The sequence below is a fragment of the Astatotilapia calliptera genome, chromosome 7 (genome assembly GCF_964374335.1).
Source record: "Astatotilapia calliptera chromosome 7, fAstCal68.1, whole genome shotgun sequence".
In the NCBI taxonomy this organism is placed as follows: Eukaryota; Metazoa; Chordata; class Actinopteri; order Cichliformes; family Cichlidae; genus Astatotilapia; species Astatotilapia calliptera.
The window spans coordinates 42,121,737-42,145,869 of record NC_137428.1 but is presented as its reverse complement, the minus strand read 5'-3'; the positions used below and the strand labels follow the sequence as shown (position 1 = coordinate 42,145,869).

General features: G+C 42.0%; 2 protein-coding genes and 1 long non-coding RNA gene across 4 annotated transcripts; all 3 read right to left on the bottom strand.

Annotated features, from left to right (window-relative positions):
* Positions 1-1,054: 1,054 nt before the first annotated feature.
* Positions 1,055-7,566, bottom strand: LOC145430118 (syncytin-A-like). 2 transcript variants are annotated; one of them, XM_080304517.1, is made up of 2 exons: positions 6,972-7,566; positions 1,055-2,941 (listed from the first exon to the last, which is right to left on the bottom strand). In XM_080304517.1, exon 2 carries the CDS (start codon positions 2,647-2,649, stop codon positions 1,087-1,089), a length of 1,563 nt encoding a protein of 520 aa, XP_080160643.1. In that variant the 5' UTR covers positions 2,650-2,941; positions 6,972-7,566; the 3' UTR covers positions 1,055-1,086. The 2 variants fall into 2 exon arrangements, with proteins under 2 accessions (XP_080160643.1, XP_080160644.1); XM_080304518.1 differs by lacking the exon at positions 6,972-7,566 and having other exon boundaries at positions 1,055-2,065; positions 2,191-2,702.
* Positions 7,567-8,529: 963 nt separating this feature from the next.
* Positions 8,530-8,948, bottom strand: LOC145429870 (uncharacterized). The gene is made up of 2 exons (XR_013910204.1): positions 8,808-8,948; positions 8,530-8,725 (listed from the first exon to the last, which is right to left on the bottom strand). It is a non-coding gene; the product is annotated as an uncharacterized LOC145429870 (long non-coding RNA).
* Positions 8,949-12,546: 3,598 nt separating this feature from the next.
* On the bottom strand, positions 12,547-21,608 carry LOC145429737 (spexin prohormone 2-like). The gene is made up of 4 exons (XM_080303724.1): positions 21,534-21,608; positions 21,398-21,446; positions 20,828-20,905; positions 12,547-12,899 (listed from the first exon to the last, which is right to left on the bottom strand). The coding sequence occupies exons 1-4, from the start codon at positions 21,606-21,608 to the stop codon at positions 12,808-12,810; spliced, it is 294 nt and encodes a 97-aa protein (XP_080159850.1). The 3' UTR covers positions 12,547-12,807.
* Between the last annotated feature and the right edge of the window lie 2,525 nt (positions 21,609-24,133).

Here is a 24,133-nt window from a genome sequence, read left to right as displayed (position 1 = left end):
GTTTCCACCTAAACATGATATAGCATGTTCTGACTGAGAGATCACAGCTGTTAGTATAATATAAACAGTGCTAACTTTTTTCCACTCGACAAAAGTTAACGCAAGAGTTCCCGATGGTTAGGGACAAATGCAATTGCATGGCAGGATGCTGTGAATGGACCAAACTTCAGTCGGAAGAACAACTGAGATAACCCATCCACAATATGAGGTTAGTCATTAATATACTGCTGCATGGGCTGAGCTGTAGCTATATTGTAAGGTTTTAAAAACTGAGCTTTAAAATGAATAGTGATTTTATATATATATATATATATATATATAAGAAACAAAACACAACAGTTGTATTAAAAACACAACAGCCTTAATAGACGCAGAGTAGTTTGGACCTGAAAGCAGGATTCATACCTCATGACTTAACGACCGGATACGGCTGACTGGAGGATAAGAGATGGTTGTCATGGTGAACTACAGGAGGCCTTATTACAGGGAGATGTCCAGAAGGCGTAAGATGACCCAAGAGATGGACCCACGCCAAATAAGGGGGATCAAGTTTAAACTGCAGTCTTTCCCCAACCTTTTAACCAATCATATTAATATTTTGTTCGTCACATAGGAAAAATGTTTACTGCCTGGATGTGGTGCTGTTTTGTTCATTTGGTTTGCACAATGGAGGAAGAGCCATGGCGCCATTATTAATTAGAATCTTCAACTGCTTAATAAATTGAGGAAAATAAATACTTTGAGTTTCTTCATCTTCTCTCATAAATTGAACCTGACAGTATGCAGTGAAGAAGTAAAAATATTAGCAAGATAATCGACCTACGTGGGAGTAGCTCTTCTGCACCGTGTTGGCACAAGCATTTGAAGATAACAGTGGATGAATTATATCCTTAAACTTAGTTACGGCACTTTCAAAAAGACATCTGTTGTGATGAAATCTATTCCCCACTGCTGTGTAATCCATTATTGTAAAGGCTAAGCAAGGATAAGCATAAAAGCATGAAAACTTGCATAACCTACTAATGTTTTAATCAGTGCATGATCACTTGACAAGTCATTTTTAATCACCACGTCATTTATTAGCAGCTAGTACAAGTTCTCCTCTAACAGAATTGCAACGGGATGTTGTTCTTCTTCAGGCACGGCAACATAAGCAGTCATTGTAGTTGTTATCATCTGTGAAATCATTACTCTTAGGCATGGCAACACACACAACACTAATATGAGCAGTGCTATCATGATGAGACCTAGAAGGAAAAATGGCTTTGCTACAGCAGCCAGCCATGAACCGCTGAACAGCCAGTCCAGCCAGCTTTGTGCTGTAGCTGCTCCAGGTGTGTGTTCAGTGACATATTTTTGCAGAGCGGTCAAATTCTGCAAAGCTTCATAAATGTCTCCTCCAGTTTCGTATCCATCAGGGATAAAAGTGCAACATGTTTCCCCGATCAGCTTGCAAACTCCTCCTTGTGATGCTGTTAGCAGGTCTAGTGTCAGTCTGTTCTGCAGCACCATCGTTCTGATGGCCTGCTGTTCTCCTGCTAAGGCGGTTCCCAGGGTCTTAGTCAAGTTGATGTGTCGTAGCAGAGCATATCGGTTGATTTCCACATGATCCCGCACCTCGGCAACTCCAATGCCGGGGATCAAGCTCTGTAAGAATTTCACTCCTCCTCCCCAGATGCGAAACTCTCCCGGCACTCCAGTGTCCACGGTAATGCCGAAAGAATTGGGGGAGGCGATGTCCACTTCACGTCTCTGCCGGCTGCTTGGGTGATGTGCAACACTTTGCATGAAGAAAACGTGATCTGATAATTCCACCAGGGCGCACAGACCTCCCCAACCTTCAGGGAGTGACAGATAAGCCTTGTTGCCACATAGGAAGTACCAGTCAGCCAAAACTCTGGTTCCTCTGCTGCTGGGTGCCGTCCGTGCACATCCTGTCTGGTACTGAGTCTTTGTTTGTAGTGGCATTCGGTAGCTGTAGTCGGAGCGACAGTTTAGGCCCATCAGCGTCGTGTTACTGGCACAGGTGGCGTTGATTGAACAGGCCATACACTTCCTCTCGTTCCTTGGTGGGCAGAAAGTGTATATGGACTTACATAGGTGAGTAGGCAGCTCCCCCACTGCCCGCGATCCATTGTTCATCACACATACTGGCAGTTGTGATGCGTTCAGTTTGTTCAGTAGAATTACATCAGGCAGTGGGTCTGAGACTTGGGGCCAGGTCAGTAGGTAGGTCTGTCCGGAACAGTTCACATTTGTGAGTGATGATGACCTCCAGGTTGCTTTTGCTGGGATGCTGTAGTTGGCTTTGGACCAAAGAGTACCGTAGCCTGGATGTGTTGCCAGGCCCAACAGACACCAACTGCGATCTTCAGGTATGCTGTACGGCCACAGGCCAGACGTCTGCGAGGATAGGGGCATATGGGTACATGCATAGCAGTCAGTTTTGTTATTCAAATGAGCTGTAGTGTTCATAAACTGCCACCAGAAGTTAGTGGCGTAGCCATGGGGAAACTTGGTGTACTTTCCTTTGTCATACAGTGTCTGCCTTTTCTCCATATAGCGTGACTTGTTGTCCCTCAAGGAAGCAAAGATGAGGAGCCCGGCCATGGTCAGGGCCGCTGCAGTTGATAAGAGCCACCACCTCATGACGACGGAACACACCCTCCTGTCGCGAGTAGACCCCCCGGCCAGGAAAGCTGACCCCTCCACCGGGCGAGATCACGACAAGTAGGCAAGCCTGCCGTCAGCTGTGTTTAGATGGCTTCACTGACTCGCCTGCAGTGACTCTGATGGACCCAGGATGGTCGTTCCGCAATTTTGCAAGCGGTCGGTGTAGTGAGGAGGACTTGGTATGGCCCCTCCCACCTGGGTGTGCTCCAGTTTTTCCTTTGGAGCACCTTGATCAGAACCCAGTCACCGGGCTTTAGTCTGCAAGACACTGGAGAAACATCATCAGGTTGTTGATTATGTACAACGATCTCTTTGTTTTCTAACAGCTTAGACATCCACTCTGCTAATGTGTTTTCTCTGATTGCTTTGTCTATTGGTTGACTGGTAATAGGCAGTGGAAACGGCCTGCCATGAATGATTTCAAATGGAGTTAGTTTATGGGAGCCTTGTGTTAAGCGCATCCACATTTTCACTAAACCCAAACATTCAGGCCACGGCCTTCCTGTTTCTGCCATGCATTTCCTGAGCCTTTGTTTTATAGTGCCGTTAGTTCTCTCTACAAGGCCTGCGCTCTGAGGGTGATAAGCACAGTGGTGTTTTATGCTGAAACCGAGTGCTTCTGCATAGAGGGTTGGGCTATTCTGGAAACCCTGGGGCAAACGAGTGTATGTGTACCTCTGACCCTCAAAGGTGAAGCCAAACAATGGCTGTGAGTCTGGATGTAGTGGAACTGAGAAAAAAGCGTTTGAAAGGTCGATTACTGAGAACCACTGTTCGTTCGGTGTGACCTGATTTAAAATAGTGTGTGGATTAGCAACCACCGGTGGGATTTGTTCAGTCACTTCGTTTATAGCTCTCAGGTCATGTACTAGACGGTATGCACCCGTGATAGCTTTTTTAACAGGAAAGATAGGAGTGTTACAGGTGGCTGTCTTTGTTTTTATTAAAATTCCTGCCTTTTCCATGTCTGCTATCACTGGGCGAATGCCATGTCTAGCCTCAGTAGTGAGTGGGTATTGAGATATCAGTGGTCTGTGTTTTGAGAGAGGTTTTACTCTTACTTCATCTGCATTTGTTATAAGGCCTACATCAGCAGGGCCTGTAGACCAGAGAGTTTTAGGCAGCTGAGCTAGTGCTGCCTGATGTCATTCAGTTAATTGTGCATGTGTTTCAGCGGCATCGGCTAGGTGTACAGCGGGCCTGACTGCGACCAGCCAACCCAGTGTGTGTCGGAAACAACCCGTCCGGCGGCCTTGAAGCCAGCCTTCATGAGTGTCTTCCGTTTTTTCATAAGTGTCTGCTTCAACCCTGGCTAACACATTTCCTAAATCCTTCCAGTCTGAATGATAGTCATGCGCTACAGACACGTGTGGCTTAGGCATGCGGTTCAAAGCCTTCACGGCTGCTGATTGGATTACTGAGCACACTGCATTTCCCGACTTTGTGACATACAGGTGTTGTAAAGTCAAACTCTGTTGTCCTAGCTTCCACACTTGCTGATCGTAAAGTGGGTCTGGGCCTGGAGTTTGTTTAAATCTCAACGTGTTGTGATAGTCAGTGGGTTTCTGGAAATAGGATGTGGGGGGTGTATATTTGCGGGCCACATTGTGTAGCTTTGTGAGCTCGGGCAACTCAAGAGTCCAGTAATAATGTGGGACACCGTAGCCTTGAGAGAGACACACGTTGCTGCTGTGTGCCGTGTTAATGCTATCTGGCTCTGGTGTGTTGTCATTTAGCATGCATTCAGCAATCATGCCATTCTCTTCCGGTACCACGCCTATCTTGAGTTCTGTCAGAGCGTCTCTTCCTAGTAGGTTTACTGGGCATGACGGGTCATATATGCATTTAATGAAGCACCTGCGGCCACTTTCGGTATGCATTAATTCTAACGGGGCAGTTAGTTGTTGTACAGTGGTGTGGCCTGTGGCTGACTTCACAACTAATGCGTCTTTTGAGTACTGTAAGTTTTTAGGCGGCTGCCTTAGAACCGTTTTACATGCTCCGGTGTCACACAACATTTGGATTGGTTGCCCGTTCACATGAATTAGCAGCGTTGGTTTGTATTCTGACCCTAATAGCAATTGTTCTATGTTAAAAACTTCCCCTCCCTCATCAATGTTCATGTCTTGTGTGCTGTCTAGTCACATGTCGTTGTTCTCCATAGATTCGCCACTGTTTTGCCTGTCATTGTTCCTCCTACTATTATGTGTCTGTGGCTTACTTCTGCACTCTCGTTCAAAGTGACCTCGTTTTCCACAGTTGAAACAGGCATTGTCTCTTTCATATCTGCTGTCTCTGTTTCTGTGTCTGCGGCCTTGCTGTCGATTACCTTGCTTCCCTTTCTGTCTCTGATAGCCTCCCGAAAATGCAAGGAAACCTGTCTCTGAATCTATGGTGAAGACGTCAGCCTTATTTTTCTGTTTGTGCACTTTTGCGGCGTGTTCAGCATGTAACAGGGCATCTGGCAGGTTGCCAGTGTTCATTGTGACCCAATGTTTCTCTACATGTGCTCTGATTGGTGGGAGCAGGCCATTTAGAAACGCATTTTTTAATTGCTGCTGGAATGGCGTTGCATCGCCATCGGCATAATCTAAACCTGAATGCTGCCTAAAAACTGGGCGCAGGCGGTCTAAAAAGTCTGATGCAGTTTCATTTTCTTTCTGTTTTACCTCTCCTATTTTATTGTAGTTTGGCTTGGGGGCCAGCTGTAGTTTCACACGTTCATAGAAATTATGTAGTTGGCCTTCTAATTCAGGGTCACCTGCACGCAGGGGTTGTGGTCCGTTGCCGACCACTAAAGAATCTAAAGGATTATTAATTGCCCCCCCAGTGAAAGAGCCTTTCACTGAGCCAAACTTCAAACCTAAAAGATCTTGAAGTACCTGGTACATTTCATGACCGTTTAAATACCACTGAGTCCTAATTGCTTCAACTGCTCTCTTCCATGTGTCAAAACCGTCATGCAGGGGCGGGACATCTTTAAGAACATTTTTGCGATCCTCATGTGACCATGGTCTAAACACAAGAATTGTGGGGTGTGCGTCTTGATGCCCCATAGGTCCAATCGGCTGACCATATCTGGGGTTAGGTGAACTTATTAATGGAAATACTCCTGGGGGGCTTGGGGGGTCAGGCCATATTTCCCTGCCTACATGATCTTCCCCTATATCTGCTTCAGGTGCATGTGTTAATGACATTTTAGCTAAATCTGCCTGCACTGAACCGTAAGGGTTATTCACAGCTGCATCTTTGTCTGTTTGCTTGGGAGTTGATGCAGAGGCAGTAACATAGGGGGGAGGGGCTGCAGCCGTTGCTTCAGGCACCTCACAGCTTTGCTTTTGTTTTTTATTCTGTTTCTTTTCTCTATTCTCAGCACGTCTCTGTTGCTCTTTTTTCCATGCATCTAGGAAAGTTAATTCATTTGTGCGTTTTCCTTTCTTTCTAAGATTTGTGGTTGCACTTATTTCCTTTAATAAGCTATCTTTGAGCTGTGTTAAAGCTGCGGGGCTGCACGTACCCTCCCACCCAGGACATGACGTCTTTTTAGGATTACGCCATCTCCTTGCGCTGATTTTTCCTGCACCTGGATATTTATTTTCTATCCATTGTTCGTCATTAATGAACTTTTGTGTATACTGCCCATTATTGGCAAGAGGTTTAGAGGTTTTATTCCCCATTTTTCAATTTTTATTATTTAGTGTATCTTACTTATGTATTTATTTAGTTATTTATTTTTATTTATTTATTTATACACTGGCAATACAGCTGCTATCCACCTTCGCTGGTATGAGGAATGAGAGTGGTTGTTCACACGCCCTTCTACTTTCGGACTATTTCCAAAAGCGGTGTGAACTTTACGAGGCGGAACTCGACCGTTCTCCCAAACCACCAGCACTTCAGCGAACAGCAGTGAAAGAAAAACACAGTAGGAGCGGCTCAGTCTCTTATTGGACCGTGAAAAGTCAGCTTGCTCCGTTAGTTACAACAATACACACATACATTCACATTCACACTTATTCGCGCGATCGGAACCCTTATAATAAGGGGAGCTGCCAGTCTTTCTGTAGACGAGCTACTTATTCCCTTGACCCAGCTGGGGGAGCTACTCAGAGCTCCAAACCTAACCCACAAGAGTGGGGAGCTTCCAGTCGACGAGCTCCAAGCTACCAGCCGACGAGCTACTTTAAACCCACAGAAGTGGGGAGCTTCCAGTCGCGACGAGCTACTTTCGCTATTTTAAATTCCCTGAATTTAAAATACGATTTTACGCAAGATTGTGTCAGTGTGTCTGTATCTACCTGGTCAGTGTCGCCGGGTCTGGTCCACCTCGATCGGGCCCCACCACCGTGGGTCGCTTTCTAAGAACGTTGGCCAAGACTCGAATTTAACGCCCTTGGTCTTTGACCACACACCTAGTGTGTGGGCTGTCGACAGACGAGCAACGTGGACTGGTCACGGAGATGGGACACGATGGAGGCGATCCGGCTCGAAGGACCAAGAAATGTTGGGGGAAAACTCTGTAAAAAACCCAGGAGAAATAAAGACACAATGAGACAAAGTTACTTTCTTTATCAAACGTGTACACGGGTGAGCTGCTAAGAACAACTCACACCATGCACAGTGGCTTGGTAATTTTTATAGGAAAGACAGTGAGAACAGGATAAGAAAATACAAAACAAGTAAAATAAACAACTCCATATGTGGCGCTAGTCTCGTCAGCAGAGAGCTGGGAGAAGGCTGTGAGAGATAAAACAATCTAAAACAATATGTCCCAAAACAGTATGTCTTTGCTGAGAAAGTCTAAAAAGATAATTCTAAACTAATCTAACCATAGGCAAAGGGCATGCTTGCACATTTAAAAGAAGGTAAAGAAACATAGAATCATTTTTCCTGTAACACAGATGAATTAAGAATTTGTCTAGGTCTTTAGGTCACAGTTATGAGCTAAAATTAATTTTATTAGGAAATGTGTCCAATTTTAGTGCAAAGTGTTTTATCTTTGCATTTCCATACTCTTGGCAGTGGAAAATCTTCACCAGCTGATGCTATTAGTCCCAGAGGAGCTATGGAGAAAACAGAGTGTTAAAGCTGGAGTTGTTCCACTGATCATTATGTGGAATGTTAAGTGTTTGAACCATGAAGTGGTTGAGTACGGTGAACTGATTAAGATCCAAAGAGGAACACTGAGAGCGGACTTTGATGTGCTTCATGGAGTATTACAGCTCATTTCAATCCTTTATGCTTCAGCTGAAATTTGTGCCAAAGCTTTATCTGTAACCTACAACTTAACCTGATGTGCAGGGTCAAGTGATGGGTTTATAAGGTAAAGGTATAATTACTGTCACCTTAAAGACCACTGGTACATAGTCCATTAAAAGAGATAAATCTGAAATTATGATCAATCTAAGAATTAATTAATGGTACAGCTTCTTTTAAAAGACTGAAGCAACCAGTGATTGAACCATTCTGATTAATAGATGCTCTACCTGCTGAGACATTTATCTGTTTTATTTGTGATAAATAACGTAATCTTGTAATCTATCTTATCTGCATCACCAGGAGTGTAAACCAGACTTGGCTTCCCTCAATTGATATACCATATTTTCTAACAGGCTGCGGGTATAAAAATGATTACATCAATAATAATCTATATTGCACTTCATGTGTCACTCGAAAAGGAATTTGTGAAAATGAGGCTGGTCTGATATAGAACAGGTTACGTGTTCAAAATTAGTTGCTATAATTATCTAGATAAGACAATCCCCATTGTGATATTAAAAACTCCCACAGAGACCAGCAGTTGTTTCTGATGGCATGTGTTAGGGGGTCCGAAAGAGACTCAGGCGCAGGCCAGGGTTTCCCTTTAAGCGAAGAACAGTGCGTTTATTCACAGTGAACACAATCACCAAGTGGCTATGTACAATGTGCAGGGGAAACGGGTCCGGGTCGCCAGGGTCCGTGGGAAACAGGGTTAGGGGAAAAGGTGCTCCACACTTTCTGTACAAAAGCTCCTCCTCAGTCACTCCTCTCAGAATCCGGTTCCAAAAACGATCTAAACACAAAAGGTCGGGTTAGCGGGATAATAACAAAGGGCTTTCAAGATACAGGTTGGCAGATACACAAGTTTGACTGACGCTGATAGTTCAACGATCCAGCGAAGACTAGTGCAGACTCGCCATCTAAGTAGTGCAGTAATCAGCTGGGATCAGCGGCCGGTGTGGTGATGAGCAGGTGTGTGGGCCAGCAGCGGGAGCCCGCAGTGAGCATCGCCGTGGCGAGAGAGAGAGAGAGTGAGAGAGAGAGAGGGCGAGAGAGCAAACAAACCACAAACATATTGCCCAATAGAGGATTGACCAGCAGGGCACAGGGACCATGACAGTATGTGTGCTGTGGATAAACCTCTGGTCTGTGATGGCAAACTGAGTGGAGACCAGCAGCTGATGAGCTTCGGTGATTTATCATTGTAACACAGTGGTTCTTAACCTTGTTGGAGGTACCGAACCCCGCCAGTTGCATATGCGCATTCACTGAACCCCTCTTTAGTGAAAAATAAAATATGATTTTTTTCAAATTCAAGACATAGATATGTTTTTTACTGGTGCACAAAATGAGCCGTGGTGGAGGCTCTGCCGAACCCCTGAGACCGACTCACCGAACCCCTAGAGTTCGATCGAACCCAGGTTAAGAACCACTGTTGTAACAGGTGAGTTTTGTCTTGGTGAATATGGTTGATGTAGAAAAGGTGGAGTGTGAAAAAGTTATCAATAACCCCTTTAGTACAGGGCGGGCCATTTATATGGATACACCGTAATAACATGGGAATGGTTGGTGATATTAAAGTCCTGTTTGTGGCACATTAGTATATGTGAGGGGGCAAACTCCTCAAGATGGGTGGTGACCATGGTGGCCATTTAGAAGTCGGCCATCTTGGATACAACTTTTGTTTTTTCAATAGGAAGAGGGCCATGTGACACATCAAACTTATTGGTAATGTCACAAGAAAAACAATGATGTGCTTGGTTTCAATGTAACTTTATTCTTTCACGAGTTATTTACAAGTTTCTCTTTGTTCACAGCCATTGACATGTCGAAGAGGTTAACACGTGAGGAGCGGATCGAAATTGTGTTGATATCTGGTGACCACTTATAAAATGTGTTCAATGTGCTGCCCATTGTGTTGGATTGTCAATGCAACACTCTTCTCCCACTCTTCACACACTGATAGCAACACCGCAGGAGAAATGGTAAATGGTAAATGGCCTGTATTTATATAGCGCTTTACTAGTCCCTAAGGACCCCAAAGCGCTTTACATATCCAGTCATCCACCCATTCACACACACATTCACACACTGAGAAATGCCAGCACAGACATCCAGAATCCGTAGTTTCAGGTGCTGCACATCTCGTAGGGTGTCTTGCATTGAAATCTGCTGCAATGACCCGGTTACTGCATTCACCAGATATCAACACAATTTCGATTCGCTCCTCACGTGTTAACCTCTTTGACATGTCAATGGCTGTGAACAAAGAGAAGTTATGTTGAAACCAATCAACCTCAAGGCCACTGGATATTTGAAATTGCTACATGACGATGTCTTTCCCTCGTTTTCCAGCAAGATGGTGCACCACCACATTATGGGTGCTAGGTCCGAGCATTCCTAGATGAGCAGTTTCCTGGAAAGTGGATTGGTCGTCGTGGGCCAGTTGAAAGGTCTCCCGATCTGACCCCCTTAGACTTTTATCTTTGGGGTCATCTGAAGGCAATTGTCTATGATGTGAAGATACGAGATGTGCAGCACCTGAAACTACGGATTCTGGATGTCTGTGCTGGCATTTCTCAGTGTGTGAATGTGTGTGTGAATGGGTGGATGACTGGATATGTAAAGCGCTTTGGGGTCCTTAGGGACTAGTAAAGCGCTATATAAATACAGGCCATTTACCATTTACCATTTCTCCTGCGGTGTTGCTATCAGTGTGTGAAGAGTGGGAGAAGAGGGTGGCATTGACAATCCAACACAATGGGCAGCACATTGAACACATTTTATGTGTATATGTGAGGGGGCAAACTCCTCAAGATGTTTGAGGAGTTTGCCCCCTCACATATACTAATGTGCCACAAACAGGACTTTAATATCACCAACCATTCCCATGTTATTACGGTGTATCCATATAAATGGCCCACCCGGTACATCAGCAAGAAAAACTGTGAGGATGATGAAGAAGGGAAGGCAGCTCTGTCAACATGACAACAGTTTTTTTTTCGGTGATATGGGGCCACTGTAAACATATGATTTATATATATTAAGCTTGACATTAAACAGAATTCAAATTATTTCAAATGAACTCAAAGTATGAAGCAGTAATATTATCCCATTTAATACTGATTGGGAACATTTTTCTGTAGAACAATTATTTTCACTTTATGCACAATTTTCCACTAATGCGTCGTCCCTGTACCAAAGTTGCCATGTCCCAGTGGCCCCCAGGATTACAGGCCTGTCATCCTGTCATCATTACATCATGAAGACCCTGGAAAGACTCATCCTGGACTAGCTCCGACCCATAGTAAGACCACATCAGGATCCCCTTCAATTTGCTTACCAGCCCCATCTAGGAACTAAGGACGCCATCATCTACCTGCTCAATCGTGTCTACACCCATCTGGACCAGTTGGCGAGCACTGTTAGGGTCATGTTTTTTGACTTTTCCAGTGCATTCAACACCATCAGGCCGACCCTCCTGGGTGATAAGCTGGGTGAGTCCTTTGTCACGTGGTGCGAGCAGAATTATCTGCAGCTCAACGTGGCAAAGATCAAGGAATTGATTGTGGATTGTAGGACGACCAGGAAAACCTTGACCCCGTTTCAATATTTAGTATTTATAATCCTCCACAACGTGGACATTGTGGAGGACTATAAATATCTTGGAGTACACATAGACAATAAACTGGACTGGGTTAAAAACACTACTGCACTTTACAGGAAGGGCCAGAGTCCACTCTATTTTCTGAGGTGGCTGAGGTCCTTCAACATCTGTCGGACAATGCTCAGGATTTTCCATGAGTCTGTTGTGGTCAGTGCTGTCCTCTATGCTGTTGCATGCTGGGGAAGCAGGTTAAGGGTTGCTGATGCCAACAGACTCAATAAACTGATCCGCAAGGCCAGTAACGTTTTGGGGATGGAGCTGGACTCTCTTAGGGTGGTGTCAGAGAGGCAAATGTTGTCCAAGATAACACAAAGTTGGACAATACGTCCCACCCACTGCATAACATGCTGACTAGCCACAGGAGCTCGTTCAGTGAGAGACTGAGATTACCAAAAAGCACCACTGAACGACAAAGGAAATCATTCCTGCCTGTGGCCATCTCCCTGTACAACACAATCTAATACTCCGTAAACACTGCTATAGTTACATCTTTTTGCACACGCTCTTTCTTACTTATTAATGTTGCTGTCTATGGCAGATGTGGTTATATTTATTCATAACTACATCTGCCAACCCTGGATATTCATTATTTGGTGATTTGTATATATTGTATATATTGTGGTATTCCTTATATCTTAACATATTGCATTGCTAATAGTCTAGTCTGTTTTTGTTTTTGTTTCTATTAGTGTTACTGTACTGGAGCAACCGTAACCCACATAATTTCCCTAGGGATTAATAAAGTATTCTGATTCTGATTCTGATGTCTACTGAGGTATTTCCATAATGTTTCATTGCTTCCTTTTTTATAGGAATGTTTTCTTCGAACACTAAATAATTTCTGGAAATACATAATAGATATTCATTGATGATCCTTAGATGACGGCCTTTAGTTTTCCTACAATATGTTGCTGGCCTCTTCTGGGCAAAATGATAAACTGCAGCCATGATATTTACACAAACAGCTTTATTTCAAGCATTTTCTGTATTTATCTATATCTATGCATCTATAGAAAGCTATCATGCATGAACAATTCAAATATACACATAATTATCTAATAATTCACTGGCTTTACCAGAGCTGGCATGCTAGATTCTTGTTGTAGTACCACGTCACTGTGTATCCACTGAAGTGAAATGGTTTTTAGGCCTTTTTCTCGATGAACTGTCAGTTTGGATTGCGTGTACACAGTCCGAGCTGGTGTGTCTCATCTCTTCTGGAGGTAGTGTATGAGGACTTTCTCTGAGCTCAGAATGTGACTGGGTCTTTTGAAGTCCAGCGACTGCAGTTTCTGGATGCCTACGTACACACACATGCAAGCACACACAAAAAGGGAGGTGTTTAAACTGCCATGTCAACCAGACTTTATTATATTTATGCACATCAGTACACTCTTTTTCAAGAATATAGCAACAATGAAACTTTTTACAGTACATTTGATTATAAACCAACTTGAAGTGTAAGTCGTTTAAATCAGCTTTTTTATACCTCTACAGTAACAGTTTCTGAAGTGTGTAAAATGTGTTGCATAATGATAGAAATTCATTGGAATAAATGAACTTATTACTGCTTCTGAGTACAGTAAATTATTACCGTTCACATTAAGACTTCTGTTTCAATGTTCTTAGTTTCTCAGTCCAGAAATAAAAAGCCACGATCATGGGAGTTGCCATAATGAAACTATTTGTTTTCAGGTTACTCTGGATAAGTTTAGAAAGGCCCTGTAGGTTTTTGTCTCATGGTAGCCTGGCCTTCAGATTCCCTGCACCAGCAACCGTGGGTGTGATATTTCATAAAGAGTTTGAACTTTGCACACAGCCTCTGGAGGACAAATGGTGTCACTGCCTCTATGGATGCCCTTTTCAGGTTGTGCTGCTCTCTTCAAACAGGAAAGAGCTGCGTCTAGACTGAAGAAAAAACAACCCAAACTTAAAAACCTTTATTTTCACGGGTTTACATTTAGGCTACTGTCTGTGTGTATAAATGGACTGATTCTTATATAGTGCTTTTCTACTCTACCTGAGCACTCAGAGCACTTTTATACAACTTGCCTTATTCACACCCATTCATACAAGTGTTTTTTCTGTGCTCTTTCTATCTAACATTCACATACATTCATACTCCAAGATCGGAGAACAACGTGGGGTTTGTATTTTGTCCAAAGATGTTTGGCCTGCAGACTGGACCAAACCAACAACCTGCTGATTAGCAGAAGACCTGCTACAGTGACCCAGTGTGTGCAGGTGTGTCTGTGTGCGTGCATGCACAGGTGTGAGAGTTTGTATGTTTGTGCTTTAACTTCAAGGTTGACTCTTTATGACATTTTGTTTTGTTGTTTTTGCTATAAGACATTGTAGACCTTCCACCATCCATCACATTTCTATCACTAATACATTTCAGGGTTGTGGGGGACTGAAGTCTATCCCAGCTGCCATGGGGGTGTAAGGGAGGTACACCTTGGACAGGTCACCTGTCTGTCACAGGGACCTACACACTGTTCTTTTTCTTTTTTTTACAGTAAATTATAAGCCCATTGTAATGAAATGTGTTTTATAAATAAAATGGACACTGATACTGGTAAATGGACTGGTTCTTACACATCACTTTTAAATTCTACCTGGGCACTGAGAGTGCTTTATACAACTTGCCTCAGTCATACCCGTTCATCTAAGCACTTTTTTTCTATCCTTTTTCTACACAAGTACTTTCTATCTAGCATTCACACTTCCATGGATGCATCGGAGAGCAACTTGGGCTTAGTTTCTTGACAAGGATATTTGGCATCCAGATCAAATGACCTGAGCCACAGCCAATCCATATTGATGCTGATGCTTTGGAAGCCTGTGTTCTGGCTGTCATGGCCGTCATCTCTTTGCCTCTAGCCTCAGCACAGGTATAGGTAGGTGGATCAGTGAACTATGTATATCTTGCCTGTCAATATGCAATTCAAGTTCTCTGAAATTAAGATACCAATCTGGAGCTGTGGGCCTCAGGAGGAGGAACGCATCAGACCATGGTTAAAGAATTGCCAGAGACTAGCAACGTGGAAGTGGCCACAACAATAATCGGGTAATGAATGTCAGAGTCTCTACGCATTTTTTAAACCACATCCCGATCACCTCTCTGTAGTGCTGTGTGCATGAGCCTGATGTACACGACTTCCATAACGCGAGACGGAATTTCTCATTTAGATGTTACTACATGTGAGAACCAGAAGCTGTAAGAAGAGGAGAGCAAAATAACCAACACACCTGATTTTAAGTAATATAGAAACTGCATAATTTTCATACATCATAATGATGGATGATGGATTGAAATGCCCTGCAGGTATGCTGGTGAAAGCCATTAGAGAGAATCGTAATCCTTGATTTATACCCATGGGCCTTGTGAGACAAAAGGTCAGCAGCAGAAGATTGTATATAGATTTCAGGACACTGAACACTGTAAGGAAAGATGATTCACCTGGCCTACATGTGTGGAATGATTTCTACCATTAATGGTTGCAAGCACAAAATTTACTTGTGTGTGCAACCTGTTTTACTTATCACACACAATGACGGATGTTTAGAGAGTAATTTGGGATTCTTTTGCTCAAGGACTCTTACCAGAGTGGAGGAGCAGGGAGTCAAACCATTAACATTCTGAGTATTGTTAGGAGCAGTTTGGTTTGGGTTCAAGGAGGGAGGGAGCATATATTAGCCAGGGGAAACCTACACACAGTAATGCCAACTACAGTTTATTTAACTGGAACTTGAGGCCATTAAATGCTGCAAACTGAGAAGGATAATTTGACAGGAGAATGCTTTACAGTGTACTGACAATAACGTGCTTGCCGAGTTATGGACAGCAAACCGAATACAGCAGAACTATAGAGAGTAGCTCAGCTTGCCTCTTTTGAGTCTGATAGTAGTGTAAGCAATAAATATTGTCTTTCCAGTTTTCCAGCAGGTTCCTGGTCAGTTTCAGTGCCCAGGAAAATATGATTTCACAGGAACTGGGACGATCAACCATTGAGCTAAATACTGTAAAAGAATGTAATGGAGAGTCTAAGAGCAATGGATGGATGCCAATGACGCCGGCATACCACTGTTTAAAAGGTATATATGATCTTGCTGGATAAGACAGTATGGAGTGTTTGTTGCAAAATGTGTTAAACATGATATACTTACTAAAGCTAGCTGACACAGAGCTGCTGGTTAGAATACAGTGGGGCAAAAAAGTATTTAGTCAGCCCCCGATTGTGCAAGTTCCCCCACTTAAAATGATGACAGAGGTCAGTAATTTGCACCAGAGGTACACTTCAACTGTGAGAGACAGAATGTGAAAAAAAAATCCATGAATCCACATGGTAGGATTTGTAAAGAATTTATTCGTAAATCAGGGTGGAAAATAAGTATTTGGTCAATAACAAAAATACAACTCAATACTTTGTAACATAACCTTTGTTGGCAATAACAGAGGTCAAACGTTTACTATAGGTCTTTACCAGGTTTGCACACACAGTAGCTGGTATTTTGGCCCATTCCTCCATGCAGATCTTCTCGAGAGCAGTGATGTTTTGGGGCTGTCGCCGAGCAACACGGACTTTCAACTCCCGCCACAGATTTTCTATGGGGTTGAGGTCTGGAGACTGGCTAGGCCACTCCAGGACTTTCAAATGCTTCTTACGGAGCCACTCCTTTGTTGCCCGGGCGGTGTGTTTTGGATCATTGTCATGTTGGAAGACCCAGCCTCGTTTCATCTTCAAAGTCCTCACTGATGGAAGGAGGTTTTGGCTCAAAATCTCACGATACATGGCCCCATTCATTCTGTCCTTAACACGGATCAGTCGTCCTGTCCCCTTGGCAGAAAAACAGCCCCATAGCATGATGTTTCCACCCCCATGCTTCACAGTAGGTATGGTGTTCTTGGGATGCAACTCAGTATTCGTCTTCCTCCAAACACGACGAGTTGAGTTTATACCAAAAAGTTCTACTTTGGTTTCATCTGACCACATGACATTCTCCCAATCCTCTGCTGTATCATCCATGTGCTCTCTGGCAAACTTCAGACGGGCCTGGACATGCACTGGCTTCAGCAGCGGAACACGTCTGGCACTGCGGGATTTGATTCCTTGCCGTTGTAGTGTGTTACTGATGGTGACCTTTGTTACTTTGGTCCCAGCTCTCTGCAGGTCATTCACCAGGTCCCCCCGTGTGGTTCTGGGATCTTTGCTCACCGTTCTCATGATCATTTTGACCCCACGGGATGAGATCTTGCGTGGAGCCCCAGATCGAGGGAGATTATCAGTGGTCTTGTATGTCTTCCATTTTCTGATGATTGCTCCCACAGTTGATTTTTTCACACCAAGCTGCTTGCCTATTGTAGATTCACTCTTCCCAGTCTGGTGCAGGTCTACAATACTTTTCCTGGTGTCCTTCGAAAGCTCTTTGGTCTTGGCCATGGCGGAGTTTGGAGTCTGACTGTTTGAGGCTGTGGACAGGTGTCTTTTATACAGATGATGAGTTCAAACAGGTGCCATTCATACAGGTAACGAGTGGGGGACAGAAAAGCTTCTTACAGAAGACGTTACAGGTCTGTGAGAGCCAGAGATTTTCCTTGTTTGAGGTGACCAAATACTTATTTTCCACCCTAATTTACGAATAAATTCTTTACAAATCCTACCATGTGAATTCATGGATTTTTTTTCACATTCTGTCTCTCACAGTTGAAGTGTACCTCTGGTGCAAATTACTGACCTCTGTCATCATTTTAAGTGGGGGAACTTGCACAATCAGTGGCTGACTAAATACTTTTTTGCCCCACTGTATCTCATCATTTCAGTTCAATTCATTTTCATTTGTTCCAATTTTGAAGAGAAATCTCTTCACAACAGCCAACCAAATGATCAACACTCTCCAGGAGGTTGGCGTATCAATATCCAAGTCTACCATAAAGAGAAGACTGCATGAAGGTAAATACAGAGAGTTCACTGCAAGGTGCAAGCCACTCATAAACCTCAAAAACAGAAAGGCTATATTCGACTTTGCTAAAAAACAAACAAACAAAAAACATCTAATAAAGCCAGTTCTGGAAAAAACATTCTTGGTACACATGAAACCAAGATCAGCCTCTACCAGAATGATGGCAAGAAAAAAGTTTGGAGAAGGCGTGGAACAGCTCATGATCCAAAGAGAACTACATCATCTGTAAAACATGGCAGAGGCAGCCTGATGGTTTGAGCGTGTATGGCTGTCAGTTGCTCTAGGACACTCGTGTTTATTGATGATGTGACACAGGACAGAAGTGGCTGAATGAATTCGGAGGTGTTCAGAGACATACTGTCTGCTCAAATCCAGCTAAATGCAGTCAAATTGATTGGGTTTCATAATGCAGATGGACAATGAACCAAAACCTACAGCCAAAGCAACCCAGGAGTTTATTAAAGCAAAGAAGTGGAATATTCTTGAATGGCCAAGTCAGTCACCTGATCTTAACCCATTTGAGCATTTCACTTGTTCAAGACTAAACTTCAGACAGAAAGGCCCACAAAGAAAGAGCAACTGAAAGCTGCTGCAGTTGAAAAGGAGGAAACCCAGCATCTGGTGATGTCCATGATTTCAGGACTTCAGGCTGTCATTGCCAGTGAAGGACTTTCAACTAAGTATTAGAAATTAACATTTTATTGTCAGTTATTTAATTTGTCCAATTACTTTTGAGCCCCTGAAATAAAGGGATTGTCTTAAAAATCCTTTAGTACCTCACGTTATTATGCAATCTTTTTGTTCAGCCCACTGAATTTAAGCAAAAAGTTTGCACTTCAACTGCATCTTAGTTGTTTCATTTAGAATTAATTGTGGTAATGTACAGAACCAAAATGATAAAAAAGTTGCCTGTATCCAAATATTTATGGAGCTAACAGTAATAACTGCAGTTAACTCAGAAAGACCAGTTGAAGAAAAAGAGTCAAAATAAATATCACTGGTCATGTAAATAGCAGTACATGATGTTATGTCTGTGAGTAGCTTTTTCCACATGTGACAGACACCGGGGCACATATTTTTTGACATACAAATGCACAAACACACAGACATCCATACACGCAGATGCACATGAATACTCAAAAATAGTAGCATATAGCAATAGTCAGTAATATCAGTAGGATTATTCCAGCTTTTGATGAGCACCATTGACAGTAACTACAGTCAGAGGTCCAGGGAATGAACACGTTTATCTAAATTGATCCTATAACCCACTCAATTTTCTTCCACTAGGCTATCAGAAGTCCACGACAGATTTAGCTCTACTAACGAAACATAAAAAGAGAGAAGCACAGAAGAGCAAAAGAGAGAAGCTCACTGACCACAAGCTCTCACAGACTCACTGGATGGATCACCATACCAAAAGAACTCCTCATTCGACGATCAGTTTATAGACCAAAATGGATTCTAGTCCATAATATCTTCCAGTCTTCAGTAGTCCAATGATGGTGTTTCATGGCCCAGAGAAGCCTCTTTGTCTTATTCTGATGTCTTAGTAATGGCTTTCTTGCTGCATCTCATCCTGTCAAACCTACAGCTCGAAGGCTTCCTTTCACAGTTGAAGCTGAGACTTGCTTACTACGACTACTATTAAGCTGTGAGCTGCCTATCACGCAAGCTGTTAACTCTCAGAAACTTGTCCTCTGGTTCAGTTTTCTGCATAAAGATTACTTAAAGCATAACTTACATATATAGTAGAACTATTATAATATGTCCACTTTATCATAACACTTAATATGGGGGAACTGTCCTCACTGTGAATGCTTACAGGCTGCAGCCTATGAACAAATAAAACTACTTCAGCTGTTCACAGTGGGTCACCACAGCGGGTAGAGCTCCATATTTGATATGGCAGACTTACATGAACTGACAAAAATGTCCCTCCAGACACAATCCTCTCCGGATTTGGATCTCCTCTTTGGAGCTTTTGCTGTTCAGCCAAATGTGTAAACCACTGCACTGTGGTGCTACTACATGAGTGAAATACATGTTGTGTATTTTGGAATGATATTTCATCTTTAGGCTGCTTCTTTGAGGTTACTACTGCAGTGATTTGGCACTATATAGAAAGAACTGAATTTAACTAAATTATCCAAAAATTGATTATGACTGCGGAAGTAAGTTGTAATTCAGCTCTTCACTTTTTTTTTACCTGGTGCTGAGTGGCAAACTTTTGAAGTTGAAGTCTTGAAGCTGTGAAGTTTTGAAGCTCCCATTCTTGAGGGTTTTTTTTTTTTGTTTGTTTTTTGCCTTTTGCTTTTTTTAATGACTTCATCGACAGCTACATTTTTTCCTCTGTTTTTTTGACCACAACAAAGAATGGGAGGGAATCTCAGTATTTTATTTGTTTCTATAATGGCTGACATCCCATGTAAACATCCCATGGAACATGACCACATGGTAAGTAACACTCTACACTCTCTCTGTAGGATCTACAAAACTTCTTCAGTCATATTCAGTAAGGGCTGACTTAGACTTTATCGTCCTGTGAAGGAACGTTTCTATGGCTTGAATATTAAACTGTTAGAATGCACAGAGGGAGCTTGTCTTTGCTGTTGCAATTTGAAACCAACATGTTGTTTGGATTTCTTCATCACTTGAGGCAGAGGTCCTCCAAATGACTGTGGCTGTGGTGAATGGATGTGGATAATTAATGGATTTAGGCCATCCTGCGACCAATTACTGCACACGCAGCTGAGCACTTTCATCTATTTCAACTCCACTGACAATTTCAGAAAATCTTTCATTTTCTATTTAATCTCTTTATTGTATCATATTAAACTATGACTGTCTGAGACCTGATTTTTTTTTTCATTTTTTACTTATCTATACATGTATCTGTCTATTTATGGCTGCTGTAACACAGGAATTTCCCAGCACGTGAGATAAATTGGGCGTGGGGAGTGGTGGGGGGTAGAGTTGTTGATATTTTTTGGCCCATTGATAAGGCACTTCAAAGTTGGGTTACGTGAATGCAATTTTATTCCATTTTGAATGGAACCAAGTTATTCTCTGTTTATTTTTTGTACTTTTTGGTTTTCTTTTCTGTTATTCTCAAGTTGGTATGAGGAATCCATTTCTTTTTTAGTACCCATTTCACCTACCTCATCTCTTCCTTATATATCCCTTTAGAATAACTTTGCTTAAGGATACTATGTTAATAAGTCTTTCAGAAACAGAATGAGATAAAATCATGCCATACTGTACCTCGGATCACTGCATACCAGCCAAGGAGGCACTGCTTCAAAACACTGTTGTTGTCCTCTGAGACAAACCTCCTGCCATCTGACAACAAAAATTGGAGAAGACACTTTGTGCTAACACTGATCTTCTTACATGTATGATTCTCAGATGTACTGTAAAATAAAAAAGTCAAAGCTAACACAACTAACAGCTGAACTCAAGAGCTTCTACGGGAGATCAAGTGTGTTACTGATATGTTTTAATAAACATATGGTTCTGGGGCGCACAAGCGAAATGAGAATTATAGGAAGTGACATGTATAACCAGATTTACTTATTTTAAACAACCCTATCTCAACAAGCTTGAATCATAAGATGTTCTTTTTATTATTCCAAAATACATTGTGAAGATTTGTGTTACAAAATTATACAAAATGTAATGCATATGCAATAACAGTAAACTGAGTGCAGAAAATTGAGACATATTATTAAAAAGTTGGGATGATTGTTTTTTAAAAAGTTTAAATTAGAACTAAAATGAGTTTGACATCCCCGATATAGAGAGAAAAAGCGTCTGTGTTGTGGTTAAACTCACGTTTGCCCTTCAAGTACATCATGGACTGAGGGCCCCAGTGGATATTCAGCTGAAGGGGAAATACACAACAAATGTTTCCTGGTAAAATATGTGTTACAGAAAATCAGTGGAACAAGTGAGTGGCTATGAGTTTTACCTTCTGCGCATAACAGTAGTCAACAAACAGGCAGATGACTAAAGTACATGTCCAGATAACTGCCACTTTCGTCATCTGGGAATAAAAAGCAAACAAAAAAAATGTTTGTTGTCCAATATTTTGTATCCTGTACATCAACATGCCAACATTGTAAGAATCAGAAAAGTGTGTTAAGCTTCATATCACTTTATCATGCCGAAGAGCTGAAATTGGCACATGTTGAATGTATGTTGCATATTTTATATACATGTATCTGTAAATAAAATGTTTTCAAAAATCCAAGAATAGGTCAACAAAGTTGTTGCCTTTACTTTAATATAATTCATCCATTCATTAGTGACAAATCAGTAACACAGTAGATTAAAATAATTGTGTCTATTAGTCAAAAACAATGCAACTAGTAAAATAATTGAAATCCAAATATAAAATAATGTAGTAGTTAAAGGCATGAAAAAATGTCATACACACACACACACACACACACACACACACACACACACACACACACACGTGTGTGTGTATATGACATTTTCACTAAAAAAATACTAAAAAAGCTGATGAATCTACTTTAAATAGGATGCCCCCAAAGAAGCAAAAAAAACCCCCAAACTAATAAAAAAACAACACACACACACACACACACACACACACACACACACACACACACACACACACACACACACTTATTTCCACTTACTATATCTGCTGTAGCGATAGCATTCAATCCAGTTGCAGCATGTGTGAGTGTGGGTCAGAAAGATATTCCAGTCTGCTTATATCTCCAATGAAAAGCAGGAGTAACACGTTCGATCCAGCCCCACATGAAGCCTGGCAGGACTCCTGTTTACTAAGAGCTAAAAAACAGACTGACGTCAAGACTGTGAGGTGCAGTGAGGAACATCAATCGTGGATCTGTTATATGAGGTCTATAAGTGGTGTGTTTGTGTGTGAATGTGTAACATTGTCCCAGTGAGTAACAGATATTTTGTATGTTTACTGTTTTATTGTTGCTATTTTCATGAAATGTTTCCTAATATCAGAAATTATTATTCTTAAAAGTTTCTGTCATTCATTATCATTTATTGTGTCATTCGTTATCTGAGTCCATGGCCCTAATTTTCAGTTCATACATTCTAATAAACTGGAGATTTAAATGTTATACATGCATGACTTCATGACTTTCATGTGTGTGTGACACATGAAAAGAGGTAATTTTGCAATTTCGTTGACCAGGTGCTGTCCGCCGTGCTTGAGCATTTCTGCAGCATTTCTGCAGACACCATGTCCAGACCCGGTGATTGTCCAAGTCAGTGGCTCGGTTGGGTGTACTGAAGGCGAACGTGCTATCGACTGGACACTGGTTCAAGGTGTCTTTGAAGTGTTACAAACAAAAAAAAACATTATAGTAAATGTACATCTGAAAGGAATGGCTTTATATGGCTTTATATGCCACCACAACTACCTAAACTTTATTTACACACAAGCTGATTATTTCTTTGGACAGTGTTGCAGACTCAATGTGTGTAACACTTTCTTTTTCAGATCTAGTTGCTATCGGGAAAAGAAAACAGCTCAGAAGATTGGCTTAAAGTAGACATTGTAAGGCGTTGTGGTGTGGATGTGGAGAAGAGAGGACCCAAACAGAGGTTGGTGAAGGATGTGCACATTTTTTTAATGTAAAGGCAGGATGAACAAAACATGAGACTGACTGGCTGAAGGGTGAGCTAACTCAACTGGAAAACTGGCACGTGGGATTGACGATAACAAGACAATGAACTGAGGGAAACTGAGAGCTTAAATACACAGGCTAATGATGATGATGATAAGAGACTGGTGAGTACACAGCTTAACTTAATCTAACTTATCTCTTGTTCTGCTTCCTGTGTTATAACACACGTAGACAGGTGGTTAACACAGTAAGACAGGAAACACATGGAAAATAAACAGTGAATATGAACAAACTGAAACACTGGGTCAACAACCCATGAACCCTGACAGACATAGAGATAAAGATGACTTTATTGTTACTATACTTCGGCATCGTACTCTCTAGTTAGCTAACTTAAACTAATGCAGTTATATTAGCAGCAACCAGCCAACCTGGTGATGTCACTCTCGCTACTAGCACATAATAGTGCTATACTTCCTCTACAAACTTTAAGCACTTTTTTCTTAAATCCAGCTTCAAAGTGTGAGTGTCTCAGTGCTGAATTTGACAGCTGATCACAACAATTTCTATGCTGATCCCAGTAAATTTAGTGTGGTGATCAGTCAATAATCTGATAAGGTCTAATTTGTTCAGTTTGCTGATTACCCTCGTCATGGACCCTGGGTCAGAGTTGTTGTTCTGGACTTATTTTTGAAAGTGTAAGATAATGATGTCTGGTTCCTGAATATGTTATTTTCTAGACTTTCATGAGTTTTGTGTTTTAGCTTAGGTTGACTGTCTCTCACACAAAATCACCATCGAAACACAGCACACATCCCGCCAATGATTCAATTCCTCATAAACCACTGAATCAGGAAGTTTTGGACATCACTGATCACTTGACTGTTCAGATGAACCAACCCTCGGCAGTGTTTCTGAAGCAGTGTGTTGA